Source organism: Crocodylus siamensis, chromosome 6 (assembly GCF_052110815.1).
Source record: "Crocodylus siamensis isolate JL-2025a chromosome 6, ASM5211081v1, whole genome shotgun sequence".
Lineage (NCBI taxonomy): Eukaryota > Metazoa > Chordata > Crocodylia > Crocodylidae > Crocodylus > Crocodylus siamensis.
The window spans coordinates 46213109-46240620 of record NC_143400.1 but is presented as its reverse complement, the minus strand read 5'-3'; the positions used below and the strand labels follow the sequence as shown (position 1 = coordinate 46240620).

The following is a 27512-nucleotide window of genomic DNA, read 5'->3' as shown; positions in this document are numbered from 1 at the left end:
TTCTGTTCCATGAATAACATACTAGTCTTATATAATTTTGTCTTGCTGAACCTTGTCTTCCCTGCCTGAACATGGGAATTATCCTGCTGAACAAACAGGAAGAAATAGGCAGCTGAATTATCTAATGTTGCAATGAGATCCTTATAAGAAAAGTGGTATGCCTAACATCCATTATAAATAGGTAAGAGGTTGCTGGCAGGTATGGTGAATGTCCTCTGTGATATTTCCTTACATTTTGTATCCTTGCCTAATAAACTTATAGTTAGACTTTAACCAAACTCTATGAGTGTTGTTCTCAAATCCTATTGAACATTTTAGGTCTGCCTAATTTGAGTCCTTCTAAAGTCCCAGCTTTCAGGAGGAATCCCAACACCCCATGATTAGAAAGTGATGACTGTTTTGAGTTAAGACAGGAGTAGGGGACCACAGAATTATGGGTATTCTTCCCAGCTCATTCACAAGATTTCTCTACAATTGATTGCAATATCATTAGAGGGACATTCTTCTGTTTCCTAGTTCCCTGTGTGTCCATTTCTTGGCCACATATAAGGCATTTCTATACTTTTTGCCCAGGGAATCCTGCCCTTGAATGTGTAGCCCTGTGTATGTGGATGACATTGCACCACAAAGTATACACACAGACTGAACATGCCTAAAGCATATATACACATTCCTTCTAGATATGTAACAAGCAGTCTTAAAATTCCTCAAAATGCAGTCATCCAAAACCCATGACTACCAAACCCAGATTTAGCCTCACAAGTAAATACATGTTCTTTCCCCAACAAGTCATAGCTAGGGCACTCCTATGGGAAGCCGGAGGTTCTGGAACCCAGGTGCATGTCATAGAGAGAAGTGGTGCCCAACATTTTCCCTCTCCAGGTGGATGGAAGGTGCTCAATCATCTGCAGGCCAGAACAGGTCTGTGGGGCTGACTCAGGACTTGCGGGGAGGTGGGGGATATGCAGGGGCTGATGCAGGCATATGAGGGCATCAGGGAGCAGCCAAGTCTTGATTGGGCCCTGTAGGGGAAGGGGAGGTGGCTTGGCCCCAATTCAGCTACATGGTGGGGAAAGAAACATGGCCTCACCATAATCTTACTGCATGCTAATGGAGGGAAAGTGGCCCAGGTCAGATCCAGCCTTGTAGTGGCAGGAGTGTTGTGTGGGGTGGGAAAGAGGTGTGGGGCAGGGGATGGAGCGTGGGCCAGGCCCAATCCATCCCCATGGAGTGTTGGAATATGGCAGCATGGCAAGGGAGGCACTTTAAAAATACTAAAGTGTTTACAACTGTATCCTTATCCAGGTGTGCTTCTGCCCTGGCTCGTGCACTGGGATGCCATTTACCCATGGGAACCAAATGCTTATCCCCTATTCTTCCAAAGCTGCTGAAAGCGGCCAAACCATCAGGCTATGGACTCAGTGTCTCTTGGGAAAGGACCAAGCTACAAAGTTCTGTATACAAAAAAATATGAGATTATTCCACTCATGGCTTCCCCTTAATAGCACATCCCTCTTTTCTCTTGGCCATTTGGTAGCCAAGTATAAAACAGTGCAAACACAATCATGCCTTCATCCAGCTGCACCCCATGGTCAGAACAGATTAAGCGGGACCACTAAGATCTGGCCAGATGTGGTCATACATACAATCATGGAGCTTCCCTGTCGCAGCTGCTATTTACTGACCTCATTCCTGTGAGACAAATGGCTTACATTCATTTCAGCCATTACTAGAAACTCTTCTTCTACCAGGACACAAAGAAGAATTGACTCCTTTTTCAACACCTCATATCTAATTGGACCTAGAAAATGATTATTGATCCTACTCCACTCTGCTTGAGGCCCTGAGTCCCACAATTCACCTGCGTCACCCCCACATTTCTGATATAGGCATAATGAAGCACAAGGCAGTGGAGGGGGCCATTGCATGAAATGTAGGGACAGTGCTGGGGGTAGCAGGTAGGGATCTTCAGACCTCAGGAGCACTATCTCAGAAAACCTGGAAATGACAGATGCTAGTTCAGGCCATTTCTGAGCTGTCTGCTTTGCACCATGATATAACTCCTGCACCATCCATTGTGGCTGCAGCATACATGTGGAAAGAGCCCTTGCAGTTGTTGTCATGACTGTTGCCTTTTTTAAGGAGGGCACTAGCTCCATCCTTTTTTAGTCCTCCAGAACCTTGCCTGTCTCCTACAACTTTGGAAATGTCACACCTTTATAAGAATTATTTAACTTTTTAGTTAATGAATGAATAAAATATTCTGAAACTAGGAAACAGGCTTCAAGAAAATAAAATATGAAGGATGAATACTTTCATAAAGTGCCTTTCACAAAATACCTTAGTTTTTCTGCATGTAGTAATCTATATTTATATTGAAATATTCAGGTGAATTACACTATGTATTCATCTTCTTTGAGTCTTGGAATATGGACCAGATATAAAAAAAAACTTTATCTTCTCCAATATGTTAAGTAATGTATATAAAAATGCCTATATTAAAATTTCACATTGATTATATTGTGGTATATTGAACCAAAATCTTATGCTGCTGTAGCACAAAGAGCTATTCAGAATATTATTTCTATGGAACATGTTTAAATATAGCATTTCCATTCATGAGTGGATGAATTAGTTCTATTTCTCTAGCTACCTATTTACGTACCTCCTCACTGACCCACCCTAAATGTGATAGCATGTTGTTGGAAGAAATACAGAGAGAAAAGTTGCTTTATCTTACAAAGGTTAAGGAAAATTTATTGTGGTCCCTCCCATCTTCATTCCTCTATCTTGATGCATTTCAGATACATCATTTTTCCCAGTTGAGAGACCTACCTAATCCCAGAAAGATGTTACTAATCTACACCTAAATTATTGTCCATTTGTACCTAATAGGTATTACAAAATATCTAGATCTCCCTGGAATCATTATTTATTCTGTCTATGAGAAGGTGATAATCCTCCAGGCACTTCTGCTGATAGGCATGACTTATCATTACTGTGCAGACAAAGCCATGATATTGAGATCCAAGTAAAACAACAAAAAAGAGGGCCCAGGGGGGTGTGGGGAGGGAGAGAGGGAGCAAGATGGCAGCATAAAATATTGGGATAAAATGAATAACAAGGAAAAGGAATAAGAAAAACCTTGTATTCTCATTAAAACTGTTACAGTGTCCCTAACTGTGATGCACTTATCACCTCAACATGTTGCCAGAATACCAGACCCATCTAACATCTCTTGAGGGCTGAAATCTCCTATGGGCTACCCAATGCCGCATAGAGGGGAAGGATCTAACCTAAACCTACCCATCACAACTCCCTGCCCCTCCCTAACATCCCTCACACCCCACGGTCTCTCTCATGACTGAATGATATCACAGCATCATCTTACATCCTTGACAGAAGGCAGATTACTTCTTCCAGGTCAACCTCTCTCCCCTGCTCAAAACAATGCCAAGTAACATGACACAGGAAATCAAGAGTGCCAGCAGGGAGAAATATAAAAACACAGATGAAAGGAATGAAGGGAAGGGAAAGTACTAACAGCAACAGTCTCTGCTATCTAAGAGAAAGAGCACTGATGAAGTGCCCCCATCACCAGCCCTTCCTGGCCAGTTCCCCTATCAATTGAGACTCTCTAAAAACTGGGAAGTAGCCAAGGACCACAAAACGGCATAGTTCTGTATGCCATGGCCAATCCATTCTGTTACCATGTGCTTCTCTGTGCATTTTCATATATCACCGGGAAAGTGTTTGGGCTGTAACTCAAGGAGGAAAGCATGCAGATGTGTTTTACGTGTGGGTGGGGTAAACCTTGAGGAGCTCCAGTGAAAGCAGCCTGTGGTTTCCTATGAGCATGATAATCCTTGTTCTGATAAACGTGTGCAGTCAGATCTTATGGAGACAGAAGGAAAGTTAAAGCTGAGAAAAGAAAGACTGTGCAGCAACTGAACCAAGTTTCCTCAGGAGGGAGGTCCAAGGGGCAGAAGGGCATGGAAGGTAAGCAGGTAGCCATTTTATTCCAGCAAATAGTCTATACTGTGCTCAGTGAGAGTCAAGAAGCAAACAGAGGTACTAGAAAAAGGGCATCAGGGGTTAGAATAAATCACATCTTGAGAGCCTGCAAAATGTGGAGAAGTTTTTAACAGGGAATGCAGTACCTTTATTTGAATTTAGTTGTTCTCATAAGCCAGTATTTATTGTTGTTCTAGGATCAATACCTGCTGCCATGGCTGTTCTTATAGTTCCAGGGTCTGTGTTGGGTGATTGACTAACGTACATTTTGTTGGGGAATTAACATTCTCATTTTTTCATCACATCAAGGCATGGCAAAAGACCCCCCACGGAGAAAATTTGTTAATCACTCAGAACCCTGCCGCAGTCATGATATTCCTCAGCCTTGGTCTGTGGGGCACGGTACTGTCTGGGGAGCCTTGGCAGGCCATACCTTAAGAAAGTCATGGTCCTTGTCTCACAGATGATAGGAGTGTTCATCATCCAGGAGCATCCTTCAGTACTCCCCACTATACCTCGAGGTGCCCAACATGAAATTTCTGCTCATAGAACAGCTGTTCAGATTATCAGTGAATTTATCCAGGTATCTGCCATACAGCTTCTTGAGTCAGGGGAGGAGCATGTATGTTGGATGCCCAAGAAGGAGACATTGCAGGTGGGGAATTATTCATTTTTTCCACTTCAATCCTGGTACCAGCACATGCAAACACACTCCATATTAACAAGAGCACCAACCTGGTGTATGCAAAAACCTTTGGTGACTTGTCTCCAGGGCTCCATGATGGCCTGCAGCAGGATGGAGAATTAACACTTGAAGTTGATGTATCTGAGCAACAGTTCTTCAGGCACAGAATGGGAGGGTGGGTGCCAGTGATGGCTGTACTTCAGAGCAGCAAGCTCAGCTGGACAATCCCAAGTATGGTCCCATGAAGAAATGCAGTGTCAGCACCTTCTGAATGGCACAGTCACCTCGCATATGGGTCATCTGGTCATAGACTTGCCCATCCTTTCCTAACAAATGAGAGTCTATTGGGGTGCCATCAGCACCCTTATGTTGGGAGCATGGTTAGAAAGAGTTAAGAACAGCTCAGTGTGGATCTCCAGGGAGGTGCCCCAATGTAAGCTGAAGATCTGCTACCACTACCCATCACCCCATCCCTGCAGCACTATCCACTCCACCAATTACTGTTCCTTATCTTAAACCTCTGTTCCTACCATTTCAGTATGAGATGCACTAAGCAGGAGCCAGGTGGGGTTAAGTACTCTGAAGCCTCTGATGTTGCCGCTCACCTCTTCCTGCAAGCCTCTGGAGGATAGTGGTCAAGAGGCCTAGAAGCATGCTGGGATATCTGCTCTCTGGTCTCCTATGTGTGGAGCACTTAAATAGAATCCCCTCACACACAAGAAGTGCTTCATTTGGGAAGGGCCTGTGTGGTACAAAACCATTTCAGATTAAAACAGGATCTAAAATGATTCACATGGACAGTTGTCTATATCCAACATTATTCTTTGATCATTTGGGATGTTCTGTCAAAGCCGTCCATTTTTCTCAGATTTAACTAAATGAAACATGTTTGCATGTTAAAATGTATTCATTCCTTGTCTGTTTTAGTTTTTCCTCTCTGCTTCATGAGCAAGCCTGAAATTACAAATACAGCCCATGGGAGGTTTCAGCCTCTCAGTAGGCAAAGTTCTTGAGGTGATAATTACTTCATTATCTGTGACACTATGTAAGGAGAATAGAGGTTGTTGGGTTTTTTCTCCTCCTTTTTGTTATTCATTTCATCTTCTCTCTCTCTCTTTTAATGAAGGTTGTTTACTTGGATCTATTAATATTATGACTTGATGGACAATAATAATATTACAAGATCATCAGCAGAAGTGTCTCGTGTATTATCACCTTGTCAAAGACAGCACAGATAATGATTCCAGGGAGAGCCTGACATCGTGTAATGCCTATAATATACAAGTGGACAAAAGTGTGGTTGAAGAAGCACAGCATCTTTGTGAGAAAAGGGAAGTGTCTTAACTGGGAAAAATGATACCTCTGAAATGTATTGGGATACAAAGTTGGCTATAAAGGCAATTAATTATTTGAGCTCCAAAATGAAGATGGAAGGAACCACATCAGGGATTCAAGCTTTTCTTTACCTTTGTAAGGTAAAGCAATATGTTTCTCTTTGTTTTTTCATACAATCTGATATCAGATTAAGGGTGGATTGGTGAGGAAGTAGGTAAATAGCTGGAAAGATAGAAAAACATAACTAATTTGTCCACTCATGAATGGAAATGCTATAATCAAACCTGTTCCTCGTCAATAATATTCTGAGTAGCTCTTTGTGTTAGACCTGCATTGTATTATATTTTGATATACCCAAATACAATCAATATTGAAATACAACACAAGTATTCAGACATGTTTATACACATTATTTATTTGAACAGATAAAAATTTATTTTCTAATCTGGCTCTTATTCCAAAACCCAGAAAAGATGAATAAATTAAATAACCTGAATATTTCAATATTAATATAGAGTTGTACATACAAAAAACACAGGCATTTTCTGTCTACATGGATGGACTCATCCTTCGGTTCCTACTTTCTGAAAGTCTGTTTCTTAGTTGCAAACTTTTTAGCCAGGTTAATATGAAATATAAGGTTAAATAATGCTTATAAAAGTGTGACATATATTAAGTACACGAAAATGTCAGGATAGATACATAACTCTAGACAATCAAAGCAATATAATTATGTCCTGGCAGGCAAGGTTCTTTGAGTAGATGTGGTATCTTTTATTAGACCAACTGAGTAGTTGGAAAAACGTTCTTGGCAAGGTTTCCGGCACAGTCACCCTTCTTCAGTCTCTGCTGGTCTAAGACTCCAAGGAAAGAGAGCAGCTAAAAGTGTGGCAGGAAGTCAGTGTGAATGTAAATACAGTAGGTAGAAATTAGGAAGACAGAAGGTAAAGCAGGGAAGGGAGGAGGGGAAGGCAGGTGGGAAAAATGGTGAAAGGGAGACATTAAATGATAGAATACAAGGTAGAAAAGAGGCTGTCTGTTTTAAAAGAAAGGGTTGGAGGTCAGGAAAACAGGAATGGGAGAAGCTAAAAGTGTGACAGGATGTCAGGGAAAATATAAATAGGTAGAAATTAGAAAAGCAAAGGGTAATAGCGTTTTAAGTGTTTAAAGAAATAAAAGAAAAATTTTACACATTATGGTAATATCAGATCTAAGAAAAAAGTAATTCAGAATAAAACAAGCTTTCATGATAAGGCTGACATGATTCTAATGATCTCTTGTTGGGCACAATGTGGATTCAGATATTGAATTAAATCTCCACAGCACATCTTCAGTTGCTTAAGTTTTAGGTCTGTCAGACTTACAGGACTGGCAATAATAGTGCAAATGATTTTTAGAGACTGAACTTTGAAACTGATCACATGGCAAACCTTTTGTCCAGCTCTTTTCAAACAGAAAATGGCCTTCATAAAATGACCACTTAATTGAAATGGGCACATGATAGAATCATAGGATTGATTGGAAGGGACCTCAAAAGTTGTTTGATCCAACTGCCTGCACAAATGCAGGAATGCTACTCCTAAAGTCCTCCCTCCCACTCTCACACACACATATTTGTCTCCCCTCCCATTTAATATGTATGTTGTGGTATCAAATATATTGCAGTCATTGGACAGATGTCTGATCATCTGAATGGGCTTTGATTAGAGCTTTAAAACTTGTAAATTTTTAGTCTTTTTTAATGCAACTATGAGAAACTCGCTGATAGTTTTCCCTGTCACTTCAGCCATACACTGTAAAATCTGCAGATGAGCCATGCAGGGTCAGGGAGCGGACACTTCACAGGAAAGGATTCTAAATGTTGCAGGCATTGTTCAGGCAGAGAAATAAGGTCAGGTGGCCAGGTAAAGCTCTCATAACTGATTCCCAAAGGATGCTGTGCAACCAGGCAAAGCATCTTATAGGGGGCAAACTGGTTAAGTGGCTCTCCCTTAAACACATGCACAAGAAACCTGAAGGAAGACTCCCATCCCAGGTGGTTCCTGGTGCATTAACTCCAGTAATGTGCTTCTGTGATAAACTATGTTACTGCTGGTAATATGTCTAGGTTAGGTGTCTTTATGTTACAATTATTGCTAGTTAATTCCTAGTCTACAGACCGCCTTTGCCCCATCTCCTGTGAAACTGCCACCTCTGTCTGAGTCTGTAACCTTCAGAATTGCCCATCTACCAAGCACACTTATTAGTTAGTGAGTTGTTTTCTGAAATATTTTGTGGGAAAGGCTTCAACCCAGGAGGAAAGAGTATCTATGACCATGAGGATATGTTCAGAACCTCTTGAGAAAAGAGATAAGTCCCCACTGGTTAATTTTCCAGGGGCCCAGAGGCTCTGTCTCATGAAAGAACATTTCTGCTTCATATTTTTAGGGTTATATTTAATCCCAAATTAAAAGAATCAAAATTAATTTGAAGACCATTTTCCCCTTTGGCTACAAGTCTCATTCACCAACCCTTCTTCCTTCCCTTCAGCTTTGGCTGCTCTACCTTTGTGGATTGTGCACCCATGACAAGAATTCTTTTCTCACTGCCCTGGGAATTGCCCCAACCATATAATTACCTGTGCATGCTAAAGGGCTGTCATGGTTTTACTGCAAACATTTTGGTTCAACTAAATAGTGGTATTTCAAGGTAGCCCAGTAACCTTTAATTACTTGAGCTTGGCACTTGGTAACAGCCTACTGGGGAATGCCTTCAGTGTATATGTTTTTGTTCTTTTTGGGCAACTACCTCTCTCATAAGGGATGAAAACAGGAGTGAAACCCCATCCTCAGTCCACTTTACCATTGAAGCAACAGCCACTGATAGTGCCCTGTGTGTCTCAGCCGTTCAGGAAGCCACTGCCATCTCTGCTTTTTACACCAGTGTGAAGAAGCAATGCAATCAGCGCTCTATACTCCATTCTTAGCATTGTTCCTAAGCATCTAGGGTGAATTTCAGCAGTGACACACATGTACAGATATGGCATCTCAATCACTTACATTTTTTAATATCATGCGTTTGTGGAGAGGAAAAGAAGTAATTTCTTTTGTCATATGCAGCACATTTTCAGTCAAACCAAGGTCATGCTTTTTGGAGCCTGGCAAATGTTTTCCCAACACTTGCTAGTGGCAGTATTTTCTAATGCAGTAACAGAACATCTTAACAATCAGGACAGAAGAAAATTATGTCATCCACCTGCCTAGGGAAAGGCAGTGGGGGATTTTCTGACTGAAAATAGACATTTATTATTCTTCATGATGTACCTATTCCTCCACTTCGTAATGTAAGGACTGAACAGAATATTTATCTGGAATTTGTGAAATATTAACTGTAAAACCTATAAACCTTTGACTGCTAGTCCTAGAACCAGGTTTTGGAGCACAAGGAAGACTATGAGTAGGGTTTATGATGTCAGCTGTCTTAATGAAAAGATGGACTTCATAATTCATGTTACAAAGCAGCCAAATATAGAACATGCAATATTTGTCCATTTTCTTTTTTCCATAAGCACTTGCATTGCAGATTTTGTAACCTGAAGTTTCTCACATTAGAAAAATCTTTGTTCTGCCCTGTGAATTTAAGACGTGAGGATGAAGGCTACATGATGCAGTGACTGGACATCTTTGTAAAACAGTTCTTGCATATCTATCAAATACTGACCTTTCTTTTCTCATAATGGTATCGGTGGGGCACTGGCTTACAGGAAGGTGTTGTAGAAATGAATATGCAGCAGTATTCACCTCCTGAGTGGAGCTTTGGAACACCTCTACTGTCTGCTGCTGTAGACAAACCTTTGGTCACGTTCAACAAGATTAGTCCCTTGACAAGTCGGGATATGGATTGATTCCATAGCATTCAAAGATGCTTGTTTCCTTTGGATTATTTTGCAGAACTGTATGGAATTTCTCTCTTGCCATGGCAGATGCAGAAATAGGAAATCAAACTTCCATCACTGAATTTATCCTCCTGGGCTTTGAAACTCTTCCAGAGTTACAAATACTTCTCTTCCTGCTGTTTCTCCTACTCTACATCGCAACTGTGGCTGGGAATGTCCTCATCACTGCACTCATTATAGCTGTTCAGCATCTGCACACCCCCATGTACTTCTTCTTGGGCAACTTGTCCTGCTTAGACACCTGCTATACCTGCACCCTCCTGCCCAGGATCCTGGCCAGTTTCCTCACTGGAGACAGAACAATTTCATTCTCTGGATGCTTCATCCAATTTTTTTTCTCTTGTACGTTGTTAGTTACAGAATGTTGTCTCTTATCTGTGATGTCTTATGATCGGTACTTAGCTGTATGTAAACCACTGCATTATGCAGCCCTTATGAGTGACAGATTTTGTTTCAACCTTGCTGCTGGTTCATGGACCAGTGGATTTATAGTCGTCTCCATTGTGTGTCTCTTCTTGTTGCGATTAACCTTCTGTGGACCCAATCAACTTGACCATTTCTTTTGTGAATATGTTGCAGTGATTAAGCTCTCCTGCAGTAACACCTATGAGGTTGAACTTGTAGTTTTCACTCTTGCCTGCATAGCCCTCGTGCCCCCATTCCTTTTGACTCTCATGTCCTACGTCTTCATTATTACCACCATATTGAGAATCCCTTCCACTACTAGAAGGCAAAAGGCCTTTTCTACCTGCTCTTCTCATATTTTTGTGGTGACCATTTTCTATGGGACTCTAGCAATAGTGTATATATTCCCACAAACCAACACCCTTAGAGCCCTGAACAAAATGTTTTCTCTTTCCTACACTGTGCTGACTCCATTGGCAAACCCTCTCATTTACAGCCTGAGAAACAAGGAAGTCAGGGAGGCTCTAAGGAAATTTGTCTGTGTGATGTTGAATTTGAAAAGAGTGTAAACATTCCTGGACTCTATTATCAGATTAAAGCCAAGTAGAAATAACAAGACACAAAACTGTGGAAAATGAACGGCTCCTTGGCCTGGTCTTTTGGGAAACCTAAAACAGATGGGAAAATGTAATTAAACATATTTTACACCCTGGTGTAATGCATGGGTTGTCCTGACACCGTAGTGTTATTATTTAAAGTTGTTCTAAACAAGAATAGTGAATGGATTATCTCGTATGAACATTCTGTGTTTCAAGCCTGTATACAACCATTTCTTCAACCTCAGGCTCCCTACATTTAGGCCCAAATCTAACTCTCCCCTTAGGTTGCACACAGTGGGTGTGTACCTGGGCAGTTTTCAAGGAGCGACTGATGTGTTAAAAACCTAACCTCTGTTACTTATTGTTCACACACTTGTATCCTAACTCTCAAACCCTTTACTTTGTTCATAAAAATGGCCAGAACAGACTTAAATAGATTCTACAAGAACCTTACTCCATCTCTATCTCGCTGTCATTTTTTTTCCTAAATGCTTATTTCACTTAATTCCCAACTGAACCCGTGTAGGTTTACACTGTGCTCTGGTGAATGAATGACAGAATTAAGAGAACGGAGGCTTTGGGTATAAAAAGTGAAAATCAGGAACTTGAAAATAATGTAACTGCTTTTCCATGAACAACAAACTAATTTTACATAATTTTTGTTCTGGCTGAACCTTACTTTCCCTGCTTGAACATGGGAATTATATTGATGACAAACAAGGGAATTTGGGAAGCTGAATTATCTGATGTTGCATTGAGATCCTCACAAGAAAAGTGGTAATGACTAACTATCAGTCATAATTTTGGAGGAGGTCATTGGCAGGCATGGTGAGTCTCCTGTGTGTTATTTGCTTGCTTTTTGTTGCCTTCACTAATAAATTTGTACTTAGATTTAACCCAGCTCTAAGAGTCTTGATCTCAAATCTTGTTGGGCATTTCATGTTTCACTAATTTGGAGCCCTTCAGAAGTCCCAGTTCTCAGGGGGAATCCCAACACCCTGTGATTAGAGAGCAAGGACTGTTTTGTGTTAGGTAGGAGACCACACAATTTTTGATATTCTTCCTAACTCAGTCACAATCTTTCTCTGCACTTTCTCACAAGATCACTGGACTGACATTCTGGTGTTTCTAGTTCCCTGTGTGTTCATTTTCGGGCCACGTACAAGGCATTTTTAGCACTTTTGCCCAGGGAATCCATTTCTTGGATACTTAGTCCTGTCTATGTGAATGACATTGAACAACTTTGTATACACGCAGACTGGGCATGCCCACCAGTTGCCAAAGCACATACACACAGTCCTTGCTTATGTGTAGCACTCTTAAGACTCCTGAAAATGGAGTTGGCCAAACCCCGTAACTACCAAACTCAAACTTAGACTCAGGACAGAAAACATGCCCTTTGCCCCAACATTCAATAGCTAGGGCACGCCTATCATCTACAACAGTGGTGCCCAATAGGGCTGTGGAAAATTTCACCAGGAGTTTTGTTTCGATGTTGTTTTGACTCGTTTCAAGCTTGAAACAGTAAAATCAAAATGAAACAGAGAGCTTCGAAACAGCCTTGAAACAAAATGAGGCAAGTCAAACCTTTTCCAATATTTCTAAAAATTTTGAGTTTCGAAGCTCAAGCTGGGCTTGCCTTCAGGGAAACAGAAACTAAAGTAAGGAGAGAGAAGCGGGGGAAGGAGTGCTCTCATTATTGACCGTGTAGCTGGCCAGTGACTGACATCCTTTCCTGAGGTCTTTTCCAATCTCAGTGCTCTGGGGGAGGGATGGAAAAACTGCATAAAAGGCAGCATTGTTTGAACTTCCCTGCTTTCTGCCTTGGTGTCAGTTGAGTGAGGGCACACCTTAACACACACACACACTGTCACTCACCCATGTCACGAGTTTTGCCTGTCAGCAGCTAGAGGTGCAGGGTCCCAGACCCCAGACTCCCCCTGCACTTATCTCTTTGACAGCTGCCAGGCTTCGTGGCCATGGCGGGGCCTAGCAGGCCTCCAGTTTTCACCCCCCATGCCCCAGGACAGACACAGTCCCACAAGCACCCATGTCATGAGTTTTGCCAGAACCCAGAAGCCCCTGCACCAATCTCCTCTGACAGCTGGCAGGATTCATGGCCTCAGGAGGGGCTAGCATGCCCACAGTTTTTACCCTATTGCACCTTTACACACACACAGCGTCACCCATGTCATGAGTTTTGCTTGTCCACAGCTTGAGGTGCGGTTTCTCCCAAGCCCCTGCACCGATCTCCTTGAAACTTGGCAGGCTTCATTTCCTTAGCAGGGGCTAGCATGCCTGCAGTTTTGACTGTGCTGTGGCTTAACACGTACACGTGACATGAGTTTTTTGCTTTCAAGAATGTGAGGTGCAGTGTCCCTGGAACCACTGCACCTATCTCCTCAAACCCTGGCAAGCTTCATGCCCTCAGAAGGGGCTACCATTTCTGCAAGTTTCACCTGAATCAGGCTAGAAATGACAAAGTTATAGGCTGTTTTGAGCTTCCCCATTATAGCCTATGGGCGAAACATCAAAACAGCGTTGAAACAGAAAAACTGTTTCAACGAAACAGAACAGCAGTTTCAAATTACAATGAAATTTGAAATGAAACGCTACTCCGTTGAAACTTTGAAACAGAGATCGAAATGCAACGGTGCCATTTCGGACAGCCCAAGTACCCAATCTTTTTTCCCCCTGTGAATGCATGTACAATGCTCAGTCCATCTGCAGTCCAGATCCAGCCTTTGGGCTGATCCTGCACTTGCAGGGTTGAGGGAGGGCCTGATGCAAACATATGAGGGCATCAGGAGGCAGCCCAGCTCTGACTGGGCCCTGCAGGAGAAGGGGTGGAAGCCTGGCCCTGATCCAGCCACATGGTGGAAAAGGAAACATGACCTGGCTGCAAGTTTACTGCATGGCTGGGGAGAGCGATTGCCCCAGGTCTGATCCAGCCTCGTACTTGGAGAGAGAGCATGACGCAGCTCTGATCCAGCCATGTTGGGTGGGAAAGGGGTGCAGGGAAGAGGATGGGGTGTGGCCCAGCCCTGATACAGCCCCATGGGGCTCTGAAATATGGTAGCAGTGGAGGGGTGGCAGTGTTAAAAATACTAAAGTGTTTACAGATGTTTACTTATCGAAGTGTGGTTCTGCCCTGTTTGGCTGACTATAATGGCACTTAACCATGAGAACCAAAGGCTTATTCTCTAGTCTTCCAAAGCTGAAAAGAGTGCCTAAATCATCAGGCTATAGGCTCAGTGTATCTTGGCAAACAGTCAGGCTACAAATTTCTGTTAGCTAAAAAAAAAAAAAAAAGTGAGATTGTGCCACTCACATCTTCCCTTTAGTTGCACATCCCTCTTCTTGCTTGGCACACCACTGGGCAGCCAACCACACAACTCTAGAAACACAATGATGCCTTCATCCAATTGCACCCCATGTTCAGAGCAGAATAATTCTCCAACAGCTGGACAGATCTGGTTGTAGGCACAATCTGGGAGCTTGTTTGTGGAAGCTGCTTCTTGCTGAACTCATTCCTAGGACATCAATGGCTTACAGTCATTTCAGCCATCAGGAGAAATGTTTCATCTACCAGGACACAAAGAAGAACCACTTACTCTTTCAACTCTGGGATGCATCCAGAAGAGCACGGACATGTGGTATATGACACCGCAGACTCATCTGTAGCACCACACACCACAATGCAGGCATTCCCCACACTGCTACTTTCCTGTACAAGGGTTTTTTTGGATCCTGTAGCAAAACCTAAATAATGGTGCAGTAACAGCCTGTACTGCACAGTTATTTTTAGTGGCTACTTCACCATAATGGAGCGCTATAACAGAGAAGCATGTTGCTACAGCAAAGTAGCTGCTGTTCATGTGTAGACCCCCACAGATGCTACATCACTATAGCACATTGCTGCAGTGCCCTTGGTGTCGCATGGTGCTATATCACTGTAGCAATGTGCTACAGTGACATAGCATCATGCATAGACGTGCCCTCTGATTCTTCTTTTTGCACCTTCAGATGTCCCATGGAAATGGCTTGGGCTGTAACTCAAGGAGGGAAGCATGAATGTGTGTTTTTCTGGGGTCAGGGAGCAGGGAGTAGCCTTGAGGAGCTCCCTTAAGAGCAGCTTGTGCCTCATGTGAGAGTAGTAATCCTGGTTCTAATAAAAATATATCCAAGCAGTCCTAGTGTGGGAAGAAGAAAGGACAAAGTTCAGAAAAGAAAGACTTTGTAGCAACTGCAACCACCAGTCCTCAGGAAGCATGTCCAGGGTACAAGGGAATGGAAGGCAAAAATATGGCCATTTTATTTGATAAAATTGCCTACAGTTCCCCCCAGGGAGAGTCAACAAACAGACAGAGGTCCAAGAGCAAGAGCACCAGGAATAAGAGTACGTAACATCTTGAGAGCCTGCAAAATGTGCATCAGCTTCTAAGAGGAAATGCAGTACTTTTATCTAAAGTTAGCAGTTCTCATAAACCACTAACAACAGTTCCCTCTCTACTTATTGTCATTCTAGGATCCACACCTGCTGCAACAGTTGTTCTTACTAGCAGGAAAAAGCACAGAAATGTGCATGTATAAGGAGAAGTAATAGTGAGGAAATGCTTGAAGACATGGACCTGTACTCAGCAGTGGTGACGCGTAGGGGGTGCACAGGGGTGCACGTGCACCCCCTGAGAGCACTGGTGCACCCCCTGACAGGCCACACTCCCTGATTAGGTGATGGGCAGGGGGCAGGTGACAGCACTGGTGCCCCCCCTTAGAGCACCAGCCAGGGAGTGGGAGCACCAGATGAAGCTCTGTGGCTATTTCCAGGAGCACCATGGCCACTTCTGGGAATGCTGCAGTCACTTCCCGGTCAGTGAGATTGGTTGCAGGGACACTCCCCCCGGTCACTGACTGGTCGCTGGTGGGGACACGTGCACCCCCTTACTAAGGTCGCACCAGTCACTGATGGTACTCAGACAGAGGAGCTGGTGCAGCAGGTAGGTGCTTTAGGATGGAGCACCACCAAAATTTGGACATAGATACAGCTTTCAATGTTTTTTCTATGTATCTTTAGGTAGCAGGCAGCTCATGAATACCACAATGCCGAGACACATGGACTGTCCCACAGAAGCACAGGGGGCTCCCCAGCACACTCAACAGCAGACCCACAAGTGGACCAGAAGTACTACCAGCACCGCAACATTCACAAGTCGTGCTGGTACCTTGAGATATGTAGAAAAAACATTTAAAGCTGTGTCTGTGTCCCAACAGCTGATTCTTTGAATCAGCGTCAAGTCTTCAGATTCAGATTTGACTAAATCGAATCAGGGACAGTGATCCAAATCAACAAATCGAATCACTGGCCCTGATCTGGGCCAAATCTGAATCGAATGGGGCCTACTGATCACCCAGTGAACGGAAGTATGAATGGGAGTTAATAGTGCTGCTGTAGACAAAGCAAGCCCCGGGTAACTGACAGCTAATAAGATCAAGGGTGTTCCTGCAACATCGTGAACAAGATTAGTTTAACAACTGACCACCAGTTAACAAGCCTGAAGCAGCCAATTCCTGGGCTGGTAATCATGATGACAGAACTAAAGCAGCTGCAGGATCATTCCCAGAACACCTGCATGCCAGAAGGCATGAAGCAACATGCCACCTCAGCACCGGGCAACCTGATTAGGTTGTCAATGAGCCCAGGGCATGGGGTAACTTGTCCCCACCAGATTGGGCAGCCCAATCACCAGGACACCACAGAAGTCTGCCAAGGCAGGTATAAAGGGCAGTGAAGAGTAGGACCTGGTGGCACCCTCTCATTCAGCACCCGATCTACCGAAACAGAAGGACAGAGCCAGCGACCCCCTTCTGAAGAAGACACTGCCTCAGAGAAGCTTCGACTGGCCTTTGACAGTAGACCCGCAGTGGCTTAGATAGGTATAATCGACATTGGTGCTTCACTGCTGCTGCAGCAGCTGTGTGTACATGTGAGCGCTCGCGCGCACGCATGTGTGTGTGTGGTAGGTTAGGGCTGATCATCACTAGGCTAATGTTAATTCTTTACATCCCGTTTAATAAATTTGAATGACCAAGACCGCAAGCTGGCTCTTTTGTCCAACACTAGCATAGTCATCACGTAAGTGAGCCCTGTAACTGATTATGAAGCTACTGACAAGCCTGTAGCAGGGGAACTGTGCCAGAGAGCTTAAAGACACTGTTATGACATAAGAAAGCAGGGAGCTACTTTTACATTTCATAGTAAGCAGCAGACTCTTGGTTATCATCTGTAAAATCTGGGAACACTATAAAAGGGGGAATAAGGAAGTCTCCCTCTTGGTCCTATTGCTTTCTCAAGGATATCAGCATTAACTAACTGAAACTATTCTGATCCACAAAAGATTTGATTTAATCCAGTTCAGAAAGTTTCAGTGAAACAAAGAAATTAAACCAATAAAGGATCATTTTTAGTATATTAAGATCATGTTTACTGGCCCTGTATAAATAGTAGGTAAAGACTCAGTGGAGATTTGGGCACTTCTAAGTGGCACCTCGTAAACTCTCTGCCTACAAGACTGTTTGGAGGATCCCCTGCTGTGGAGACCATAAGCCTGGCCAGCTTTGCATCCTGATAGTCATCCTGGAAGATTCTGCTTTTATTCAGCTATTAATCTTTCTTGGCAATAAACTATGCATGCTGTCTGGAATAACCCAAGGGTCTGTTTCAGTTTTTTACCCATCCACCTCTATAAAAATCTGTTAACATCTATAATTACCAAACATAGCCTCAGGAGTGAAAACATGTCTCTTTCTTCCAAAGCCCAATAGCTAGGACACTGCTACAGGAAGCTGGAAGTCCTTGGACCCAGGTGCCCATCATCTAGCACTGGTGCCCAACCTTCTTCCCCTTAAGGATGGATGTACAATGCTCAATCCATCTGCAGTCCATATTTGGCCTGTAGTGCAGATCCAGCACATGTAGGATGCAAGGCAGGGTCTGATGCATTTAAGTGAAGGCATCAGGGAGTGGCCCAGAACTAACTGGGCCCTGAAGGGGAAAGGGAGGTGACCTGGCCTCACATCAGCCATATGGTGGAGAAGGAAAAACAGCCTGGCCCCAACCTTGCCATGTGGTAGGGAGGGGGTGTCGCCTGGGCCCAATCTAGCCATGTAGGCAGGAATAGGGGACATAAGCCAGCTCTCATGTGCCTCAGGTGGAAAAGGGGTGTGGGCAGGGGAAGGGGGCATGGAGAAACCTCAATCCAGCCCCACGGGGTTTTGGAATATGGCAGCTGAGAAGAGGTGCCAGTATTAAAATACTAAAGTGTTTACAGCTGTTTACTAATCCAGATGTGGTTCTGCCAAAGATGTCAAATCAAATCTTTATCTTCTATTCATCTAAGGCTGATGGGAGTGCTCAAACCATCAGACTATAGACTCATTCTCTCTTGGACACAGCCTATGACACAAAGTCCTATTAGCCAAAAAAAGTGAGATTGCGTCACTCACAGCTTCTCTTTAATAGCACCACTTTTCTATTGGCAGACCCCAGGGCAGACAACTACAGAACTGTGGAAACACAACCATGCCTTTATCCGATTTCACAGAAGAATAAATGGAACCACAAAGTCCTGGCCAGGTCAAGTCATATGCATAATTTTGGAGCTTCCCTATGGCAGCTGCTTTTGCTGACCTCATTCCTAGGAAAATAATAGCTTCTACTCATTTCAGCAATCAGGAAAAACCTTGCTTCCACCAGGACACAAAGAAGAACCAACTCCTCTTTCAGCTCTTGCTGTCTAATTGGACCTAGGAAATTAATATTGCATATGCTCCACTCTGCTTGAGACCCAAAGTCCTGCAACTCACCCCAGGCCTCCAGCACTATTCATGCCCACTATTCATGCTTTTCCTTAATTTAAGCCACTGCTCCTGCTGCTCCAGGGTAGGAACCACTAAGCCAAAACCTGGTCAAATACTGAGAAGGCTCTGATGTTGCCAGTCAGCTCTTCCTGGAAGCCTCTAGAGAATAATGGTCAAGAGGCCTAGAAGCATACTGGGACATCTGCTCTCTAGTGCCCTAACTGTAGAGCATCTCAATAGCATCCCTTTTAACACAATAAGAAGTGCATCAGTTGGGAAGGGCCTGTATCCTACACAACACTTCAAATTAGTGCAGGAACATACGATTCACATGTATATTTGTCCATGTCCAACACTATTATTTGATGATTTTAGACGTTCTTTGCCAAAGCAGTGAATTTGTCTCAGATTTACCTGTACGAAACATGTCTGCATGTAACAATGCATTCAGTCCTTGCCAGTATTAGTTCTTCTTCTCTGCTTCATGTGAAAGGCTTATTTTCTTCATATAGTAAGAGAGATTTCAGCACTGCAGAACTGTTGAATTCTGCCAGAAATTCAGTTACATTCTTGAGGGGATAAATTATTTAATAATGAGTGACATTCTGCCAGTCCTAAAGTGTGTAAAGGGGTTTGTTTTGGGGTTTTGTTCCATTTTTTATTCCTTCCATGTTAATAGTGTAAGCAGCTTTTATTTTTGGAGGTTGTTTACTTGATTCTATCCTATTGTGCTTTGGCTGGATGGTAATAATGTGACATGCCCATCAGCAGAAATCTCTAGAGTATTATTACCTTCTTAAAGGCAAGAGAAATAATGATTCCAGGGAAAGACTGACATTGTGTCTCTAGCACACATATGGACAAAGGCATGAGTAAAGAATCACAGCACCTTTCTGAAAATGGTGAAATGATGGGAGAAATGCATCATTTCTGGGAGAAATGATGCATCTGAAATGCATCAGGATAGAAGATTGATTTAAAAACCCCTACTTTGCTCTCCAGAATAATAATGGAAGGGACCACATCAGAGATGCAAGCCGTTCTGCATCCTTGTAAGGTAAAGAAACATTTTTCTTTTTTTTTCTTTAAACATTCTTATCTTTGCTTTGGGTTGAATTGTTGTCTAGGTAGATGAATAGATGGATAGATAAAGAGATAGAACTGCTTTGTCCACTTACAAATGTAAATTCAATAATGAAATAAGTTTCATATATATAGTATACTGATGAGCTATTTATGCAACAGAAGCATAAGGTTGTGCTTTAATATGCCAAAAAACAACCAGTATTCACATTTTAGAACATCAGAATTTGGCCATTTTAATATACATTAATTAACTTATTTGAATACACAAATCTTTTTTTTAATACTGATCCATATTCCATTATTCAGAGAAGCTGAACAAAACAGAACAAGAACCTGGAAACTGCCATTTTAGTGTAGACTAAAATGTGTAGACTAAATATATTTTTTTAAAAACAATGGTGTTTTGTGTTGATTTGAAAATATTTATCTACAGACAGGATTTAAATTAAAAGTCCTTAAATGTCTCAGTTCTTATAAGCAGTTTCTAATTATCAGAATATTTTAGTTTGGCTTAGGTGAAATATATTTTAAATTATTCTTTTAAATATATGACATTTATTAAACCAGCATTAATGAAGACATGCACATGTAATTATAGACATTAGATGATGCATAATTACATGATAGCAAAAGGGAATGGCTTTGCATGTTAGATAATCATGTGAGTTAAGAAAAATCAATTCAGAATGAAAGAAGCTCTTGTGATAATGTTACAGTAATCCTAATTATTCTCTCTTGGTAATGATATGGATGCTAAAATTGAATCATGTAGTCTTAACATTTTTAATTTTATCTTTTCTGAATCCCGCTACAAGCAACTTGCTAAAAGTTGGGTGTGTTTGTGTTACAATTATGCTGCATACCTCATTTTCCTAATTGGTTATTACATTGGGAGAGTATGGGGATCAGAAGACCAAGTCACGGAGTCCGAAGAGTCAGGGTCGCAGTCATTCCAGACTCTCCACCTGGGCAGGCTTCAGGGGGTGCTCCTAGAACCTGTATAATGCTGAGACTATCAAACAAGTTCTTCTCTGAGAAGCCTGTAACAGTTCATTCTCAACTTACTTTTAATTTCTCTGTTCATCCTTTCCACTTTGTCCAAAGCCAGAGAGCGATAAGAACTGCCCAGCAGGGCACCCGGAAGTGGACCAGAAGTGTTTCTGGTCCACTTCTGGGTCTGCTGCTGAGTGCACTGGGAACCTCCCATCCCCTCCCCACACTCTTGTGGGATGCTCCATCCATCCCAGCATCGCAGCATTCACAAGCTGTCTGGTACCTTGCAGTGAGTAGAAAAAACATTTAAAGCTGTTTCTGTGGCCGAATTGCCAAATCTTTCCAAATCAAATCAGAACCCTCCAAACTGATTTGGAGAGATTAAAGGGTCTCCTGATTCAATTCAGATTTGGAGAGTTGGCCACCAAATCAGGTCGAATCTCCGCTGAATTGAGTCAGGGACCGAAGCTTCACACAGCCCTAGAAAATACCACTGTCCTCATAGGTGGATCCAGAAGTGGTCGAAGAGATGTCTGCCATACCACTTCAAGAGCCAGGGCAGGAGTGCATAGGTTGGTTGGTCCCCTTCAGTTAACCCTGCCATTGGAACAGCAGCCAGGGATACTGCTGTGTGTGACACTATCATTCAGGACACACAAGTGCCCTGTTGCATCTCTGTCCTTTAGACTAGAGTGCAGAACCAGTGTAATGAATGTTTCAAAGTACCTAGTGTGAATTTCACTAGCAACACATATGTACATATTTTGGTCACTTGCATTTTTCCTGAAACAAGCTCTGTTTGTAGGGAGGAAAAAAAGTGACTTACTCCTCAAATGACATGTCATTCAAGTTGATTCAATGTTATGATTTGTGATTTGATGAATTTCATGAATGTTTAGCAGTACTCTCTAATGCAGCAACAGAGCATCCCAACAATTATAACATGACAAAATACTGCTTTCCATCTGCTTATGGAGACAGCGGAGTTTTATTCTGACTCAGAATCTCTTCATTATTCTTCATGATGTACTGATTCTGGAATCAGAAAGATTCCAGTGCTTTAAGATGCCAAACCATATTTATACAATTAGCAATGATAGAAATCGCAACCCGCAAGAGAAGGTAGAGAGGCGACTTTGTGGCTGTCTATAAATTCATCATGGGGGCGCAGAAGGGAATTGATGAGGCTCTACTCATCAAGATACCCCTGGGTGTCACAAGAAATAATGGCCATAAGCTAGCAGAGAGCAGATTTAGACAGGACATTAGGAGGAACTTCTTCACAGTTAGAATAACCAAAATCTGGAATGGGCTCCCAAGGGAGGTGGTGCTCTCCCCTACCCTGGGGGTCTTTAAGAGGAGGTTAGATGGGCATCTGGCTGGGGTCATCTGAACCCAGCATTCTTTCCTGCCTATGCAGGGGATTGGACTCAATGATCTATTGAGGTCCCTCTGACCCCTATGAATCTATAAATTGATACATTTTTAATTTATAGTGTACAGACTGACTAGAATTTTTATCTGGGATTAATTAAATTTAAGCCTAAAACACTATAAACCTTTGATTAACCTTCTTAGAACCAACTTCTAATAGCAGGGCAATTCCAGAAACAACAGGAAGACTATGAATGATATATTAATATTATCAGGTGTGTAAAATTAAAACATATAATTTGTAACTTTGAGTGAGTGTGTAGCTCAATACAGAACATGCAAAATTTGCCCTTTTTTCCCTACCACCATTATATTACAGATTTTGTAAAACAGTTCTTACACAGAATTTTTCCCTTATTTTTCTCTTAATGACACAGGTGGGGCAATGGCTTCCATGAAAGCATTCCAGAAATGAATATGCAGGATTATTCACCTCCTGGATGGAACTCAGGAATGCTAACCTAGATGCATCATTTTCAGGGAAAATTAGTATCTTGAAAACTCAGGAGATAGACTGATTCCTTGCAATTCAAAGGTGTCTGTTTTCTCACATTTTTTGAAGAGCTGTATGAAATCTCTCTGATGTCATGGCAGATGCAGAAGTAGGAAACCATACTTTGGTCACTGAATTTATCCTTCTGGGCTTTGAGATTCTTCCAGAGTTACAAATATTTCTCTTCCTGTTGTTTTTCATACTCTACATTGCAACCATGGCTGGGAACGTCCTCATTATTGCACTCATCATAGCTGTTCAGAATCTGCACATCCCCATGTACTTCTTCCTGGGACACTTGTCCTGCTTGGAGACCTGCTATACCTGCACCCTCCTGCCCAGGTTGCTGGCTAGCTTCCTCACTGGAGACAGAACCATTTCATTCTCTGGCTGCTTCATCCAATATTTTTTCTTTGGTTTCTTGATAGTTGCAGAATGTTGTCTTTTATCCGTGATGTCTTATGACCGGTACTTAGCCATATGCAAACCACTGCATTATGCAGCCCTTATGAGTGACAGAGTTTGTTTCAGCCTTGCTGCTGGCTCATGGATCAGTGGATTTATAGTTGCCTCAATTATATATCTCTTCTTGTTACAATTAACCTTCTGTGGACCCAATCAAGTTGACCATTTCTTTTGTGATTACTTACCACTGATTAAACTCTCCTGCAGTGACACCTATGAGCTAGAACTTATAGTTTTCAGTCTTAGCTTTATTTTCCTTTTGCCGCCATTCCTTTTGACTCTCATGTCCTATGTCTGCATTATCACCACCATACTCAGAATCCCTTCCAGTACCGGGAGACAAAAGGCCTTTTCCACCTGTTCCTCTCATATTATTGTGGTGACAATTTACTATGGCTCCATAACTATAGTCTATATGTTCCCACAAACCAACACCCTTAGAGCACTAAACAAAACATTCTCCCTTTTCTACACAGTGCTGACTCCATTGGCCAACCCTCTCATTTACAGCCTGAGAAACAAGGAAGTAAAAGAGGCTGTAAGAAAAGTTGTCTGTCTTTATAGACCTGAAAAAAAATTAAGTATTCTCAGACTTCATTAGCAGGTTAAAGCAAAATGAAAATACCAGAAATCTGAGCTGTATTAAATGAATGGGTCGTGGCCCAGGTGTTTTGGGAAATTCTGGAAGAAAGAGAAGCTTTAGAGCCATTCAATATATTTCACACCCTGTTCTAATGAAAGGATTGTCCTGACACCACAGGGTTCATTTTAAAATTGTTCCCACTAAGAATACTAAATGGGTTTTGTCAAATGAACTCTCTGTGCTTCAAGCCAGCATACACCCATTTTCTTCAACTGGAGGCTTCCTACACTTAGGCCCAGGTCACACACAGTGAGCATGTGCATGATCTGTTATTGAGGAGTGGCTGCGGTTGAAAAACCTAACCTCTTTTACTTATTGTTCATATGCTTGTATGCTAACCCTCAAACAGTTTTGGTTTTGTTTTTTCCCAGGAGAATTTTGGAACATACTTGAACAGAGTTTAAAGTATCTTACTCCATGTCTATCTCATTGACAAATACTTTGATTGTAAATATATGTTTCACTTACTTCACAGATGAACCTGTGTCAATTTACACTATGCCCTGGTGAATGAATGCCAGCATTACCAGAAGGGAGACTTTGGGTATAAACAGTGACAACTGAAATGGCTAACTGATGTAACTGCTGTTCCATGGATAACTTTCTAGTCTTATATACAGTTTTGCTGAACCGTGTCTTCCCTACTTGAACATGGGAACTATACTGCTGAACAAAAAAGGGAATGTAGGAAGCTGAATTATTTTATGTAGCATTGAGGTCCTCACAAGAAAAGTGGTAATGATGGAAATACCTAATTGGGCATTAGGAAGAGGTCATGGTGAATCTCCTCTGTGTTATCTGCTTGCTTTTTGTAGCCTTGATTAATACATTTGTAATTAGATCTTAACCCACCTCTAGGGCTGTTTCCAGACAAGTGCAGACATGCGGTATGTGGGGCCATAGACATATCTGCAGCACTACATACTGTACATGCAGTTGTTCTCCATGCTGCAAGGGAGCAGCACAGAGGGGTTTTTAGGACCCCTGGATATCCAGGGGTCAAAAGACCCTTGGAAAAAAAAAGCTGAGTAACACACATAGGGGCAGCATGTACCACTCAAAAGTAGAGCTGGGCCTCCCAGAGTCACACTGTGGCTGCCAGCCATGCTTCACATGCAAGAGTTGCCATGGCTGCAGCCCTGGGAGGCCCCCAGAACCCCAGGCAAGGATTCTGGGATCAGTCCAGTGCCAGTCCCAGCCTACCCTACCCCATCCAAGTTAACTTGCTGTGTGCCAAAGCATGCATGGCACGAGCATTCCCCAGAGACAACTAGTGGCAGCACAAGATGCACCAGCATTAGTTGTTCCCAGGGAACCAAATGTCCACACCACATGTGAACATGGCCTAGATGTGTTGCTCTCAAATCCTATCAGACTTTTCATGTCTAACTAATTTAGGGTCCTTCAAAAGTCTCAGCTTTCAGGGGGGAGTCCCAACAACCCATGATTAGAAAGCAAGGACAGTTTTGTGTTCAGCCAGGACTGTGATAGAGTATTTGTATTTACATGTACCATCCTGCTGTGGAGTAAATTGGTTTACTCCAGCCTAATAGGGGCACATGCAGACCCTAAAATATTTACTGCATGGCTATTTTCATCTACTGCAGAGTAAATATGCCATGTAGACATGCCCAGTGAGCCTGTGAATGGGCAGTTATCAAGGAGGGGCTGATTTTGTAAAATCCTAACCTCTTTTACTCATTGTTTGCATGCTTATATCCTAACCCTCAAACAGTTTAGTTCATCCGGGTGAATGTCCACAACAGACTTGAACAGAGTCTACAAAAATTTTACTCCATCTCTATCTCACTGACAAATATTTTCCTTGTAAATATGTGTTTCTCTTCACAGATGAGCCTGTGTTGCTTTACACTGTGCTCTGGTGAACAAATGACAGAATTATGAGAACAGAGGATTTAGGAATAAACAGTGAAAATCAGGAACTTGTAAATGATGTAATTGCTGGTCATTGAATAACATATTAGTCTTATATTTTGTTCTGGCTTGTTGCGCCCCGATGACCGGTGTACCCTTTGACCTGCGAGCCTGGGTTGGCACGACCGGCTTGGCATGGAAGGGATCAGTGATCAGACAGGTGGGTGTTAATGGCGAGTAGGAGTCAGGTGACTTAAAGCGTATTGGTTACACAGAAAGTTTATTTTACTTACGCTACTGATGGTTGCAGCATAGGCAGAAGAGTTGATTACTTAGTTACAGCATGCAGATGTTCTGTTACCCAGCAATTACAGTGGGTTGCAGACTTGCTGAATACAGGTTTCAAGCAGTATACACAAATTTACGGTGGTCCGTAGACCCCGAGAGCTCTTGACAAGAGAGACGAACGAGCTAGCAGAGATGAATACGCCCAAAACGGGCGAGGGCGGGGAGATGTTTGTAACTGGCCAAATTACAAACTGAGTCTCCTGGGGATGCTCGGAGATCTCCACTTTGGGCGGAAGTTCTTTCAAAGTTATAGTTGACAGGGTGGCCAATTACTACACGCCAGGCATGAATAATTAACGGGCTGGCAATTGTGTCCTCTTTGTTTGCTCAGGTTTCATGCTGGCAGCCCATCCTTCAAGAAAGAGGGGGGCCTCTTTTTGTTTAGGTGGTACTGAGCCTGTTTGGTCACAAGAGGGCGAACACGGCACATTATTCTGATCTTACAGTTTTAATAGAGTCAGCTAATTTGGAGTCTTATTATCTGGTTACCACGGCACCAATATCTTTTTTTGACGTCATGGTACCAGGCTGCAATTTGTTCAAGGTTAGTTCTCTTGTGTGGGGGTCTCAAGTGATTTGGATGAGGCACAGACAGGGGAGTGAGCATGTAACACTGTTATTACTGAAGGATAATGGTGTGAGACTTTAACTATTAGGCCTGCTGTACTGTCGCGGACTTTGATCGTTTGCCATTGGCATCTGAGATCAAGGACTTTGATCCTTGACATGGCTAAACCTTGTCTTCCCTGCCTGAATATGGGAATTATACTGCTAAACAAACAGGTGAATTTAGGAATCTGAATGATCTGATGTTGTGTTGAGATCCCCATAAGGAACATGGTAAAGATAGGACTGCCTAACTATCCATTATAAATTGGGAAGAGGTCATTAGCAGCCATGGTAATTATCCTCCGTGTTATTTGCTTTCTTTTTGTAGCCTTGACTAATAAATTTGTACTTAGTTCTTAACCCACCTCTGAGAGTGTTTCTCTCAAGTCCTCTTCGACTTTTCATGTCTAACAAATTTAAAGGCCTTTAAAAGTCCCAGCTTTCAGGAAGAGTTCCAACATGCCATGATTAGAAAACAAGGACTGTTTTGTGTGAAGGCAGGAATGGGAAATCACAGATCTATGTATTCTTTCTAACTCTGGGATTTAAAACAAAATCATTGGAGTGACATTCTGGTGCTTCCTAGTTCTCTCTAGGCATGTTTACATGGTGCCTTATGTCACCGTAGCAATGCATGACATCAGTCTCTGATGTGCTATGGTGAATGTAGCGATCACATGAGTCTACACAAGAGTGCCTACTACTTCTCTGTAGTGGCACATTCCCCCATTTTAGTG

At 42.5% G+C, this 27512-nt stretch overlaps 1 protein-coding gene and 1 pseudogene across 1 annotated transcript; both read left to right on the top strand.

Annotated features, from left to right (window-relative positions):
• The first annotated feature begins 9988 nt into the window (after positions 1–9988).
• Positions 9989–11011, top strand: LOC149862603 (olfactory receptor 11A1-like; annotated as a pseudogene).
• An 11912-nt stretch (positions 11012–22923) lies between these two features.
• Positions 22924–23901, top strand: LOC149862602 (olfactory receptor 11A1-like). Its single transcript, XM_090054004.1, has one exon. The coding sequence runs from the start codon at positions 22930–22932 to the stop codon at positions 23899–23901; it is 972 nt and encodes a 323-aa protein (XP_089910130.1). The 5' UTR covers positions 22924–22929.
• Positions 23902–27512: the final 3611 nt, after the last annotated feature.

Excerpts from the sequence above, each read along its gene's own strand:
- LOC149862602 (XM_090054004.1), top strand. The coding sequence starts at position 22,930 with ATGGCAGATGCAGAAGTAGGAAACCATACTTTGGTCACTGAATTTATC.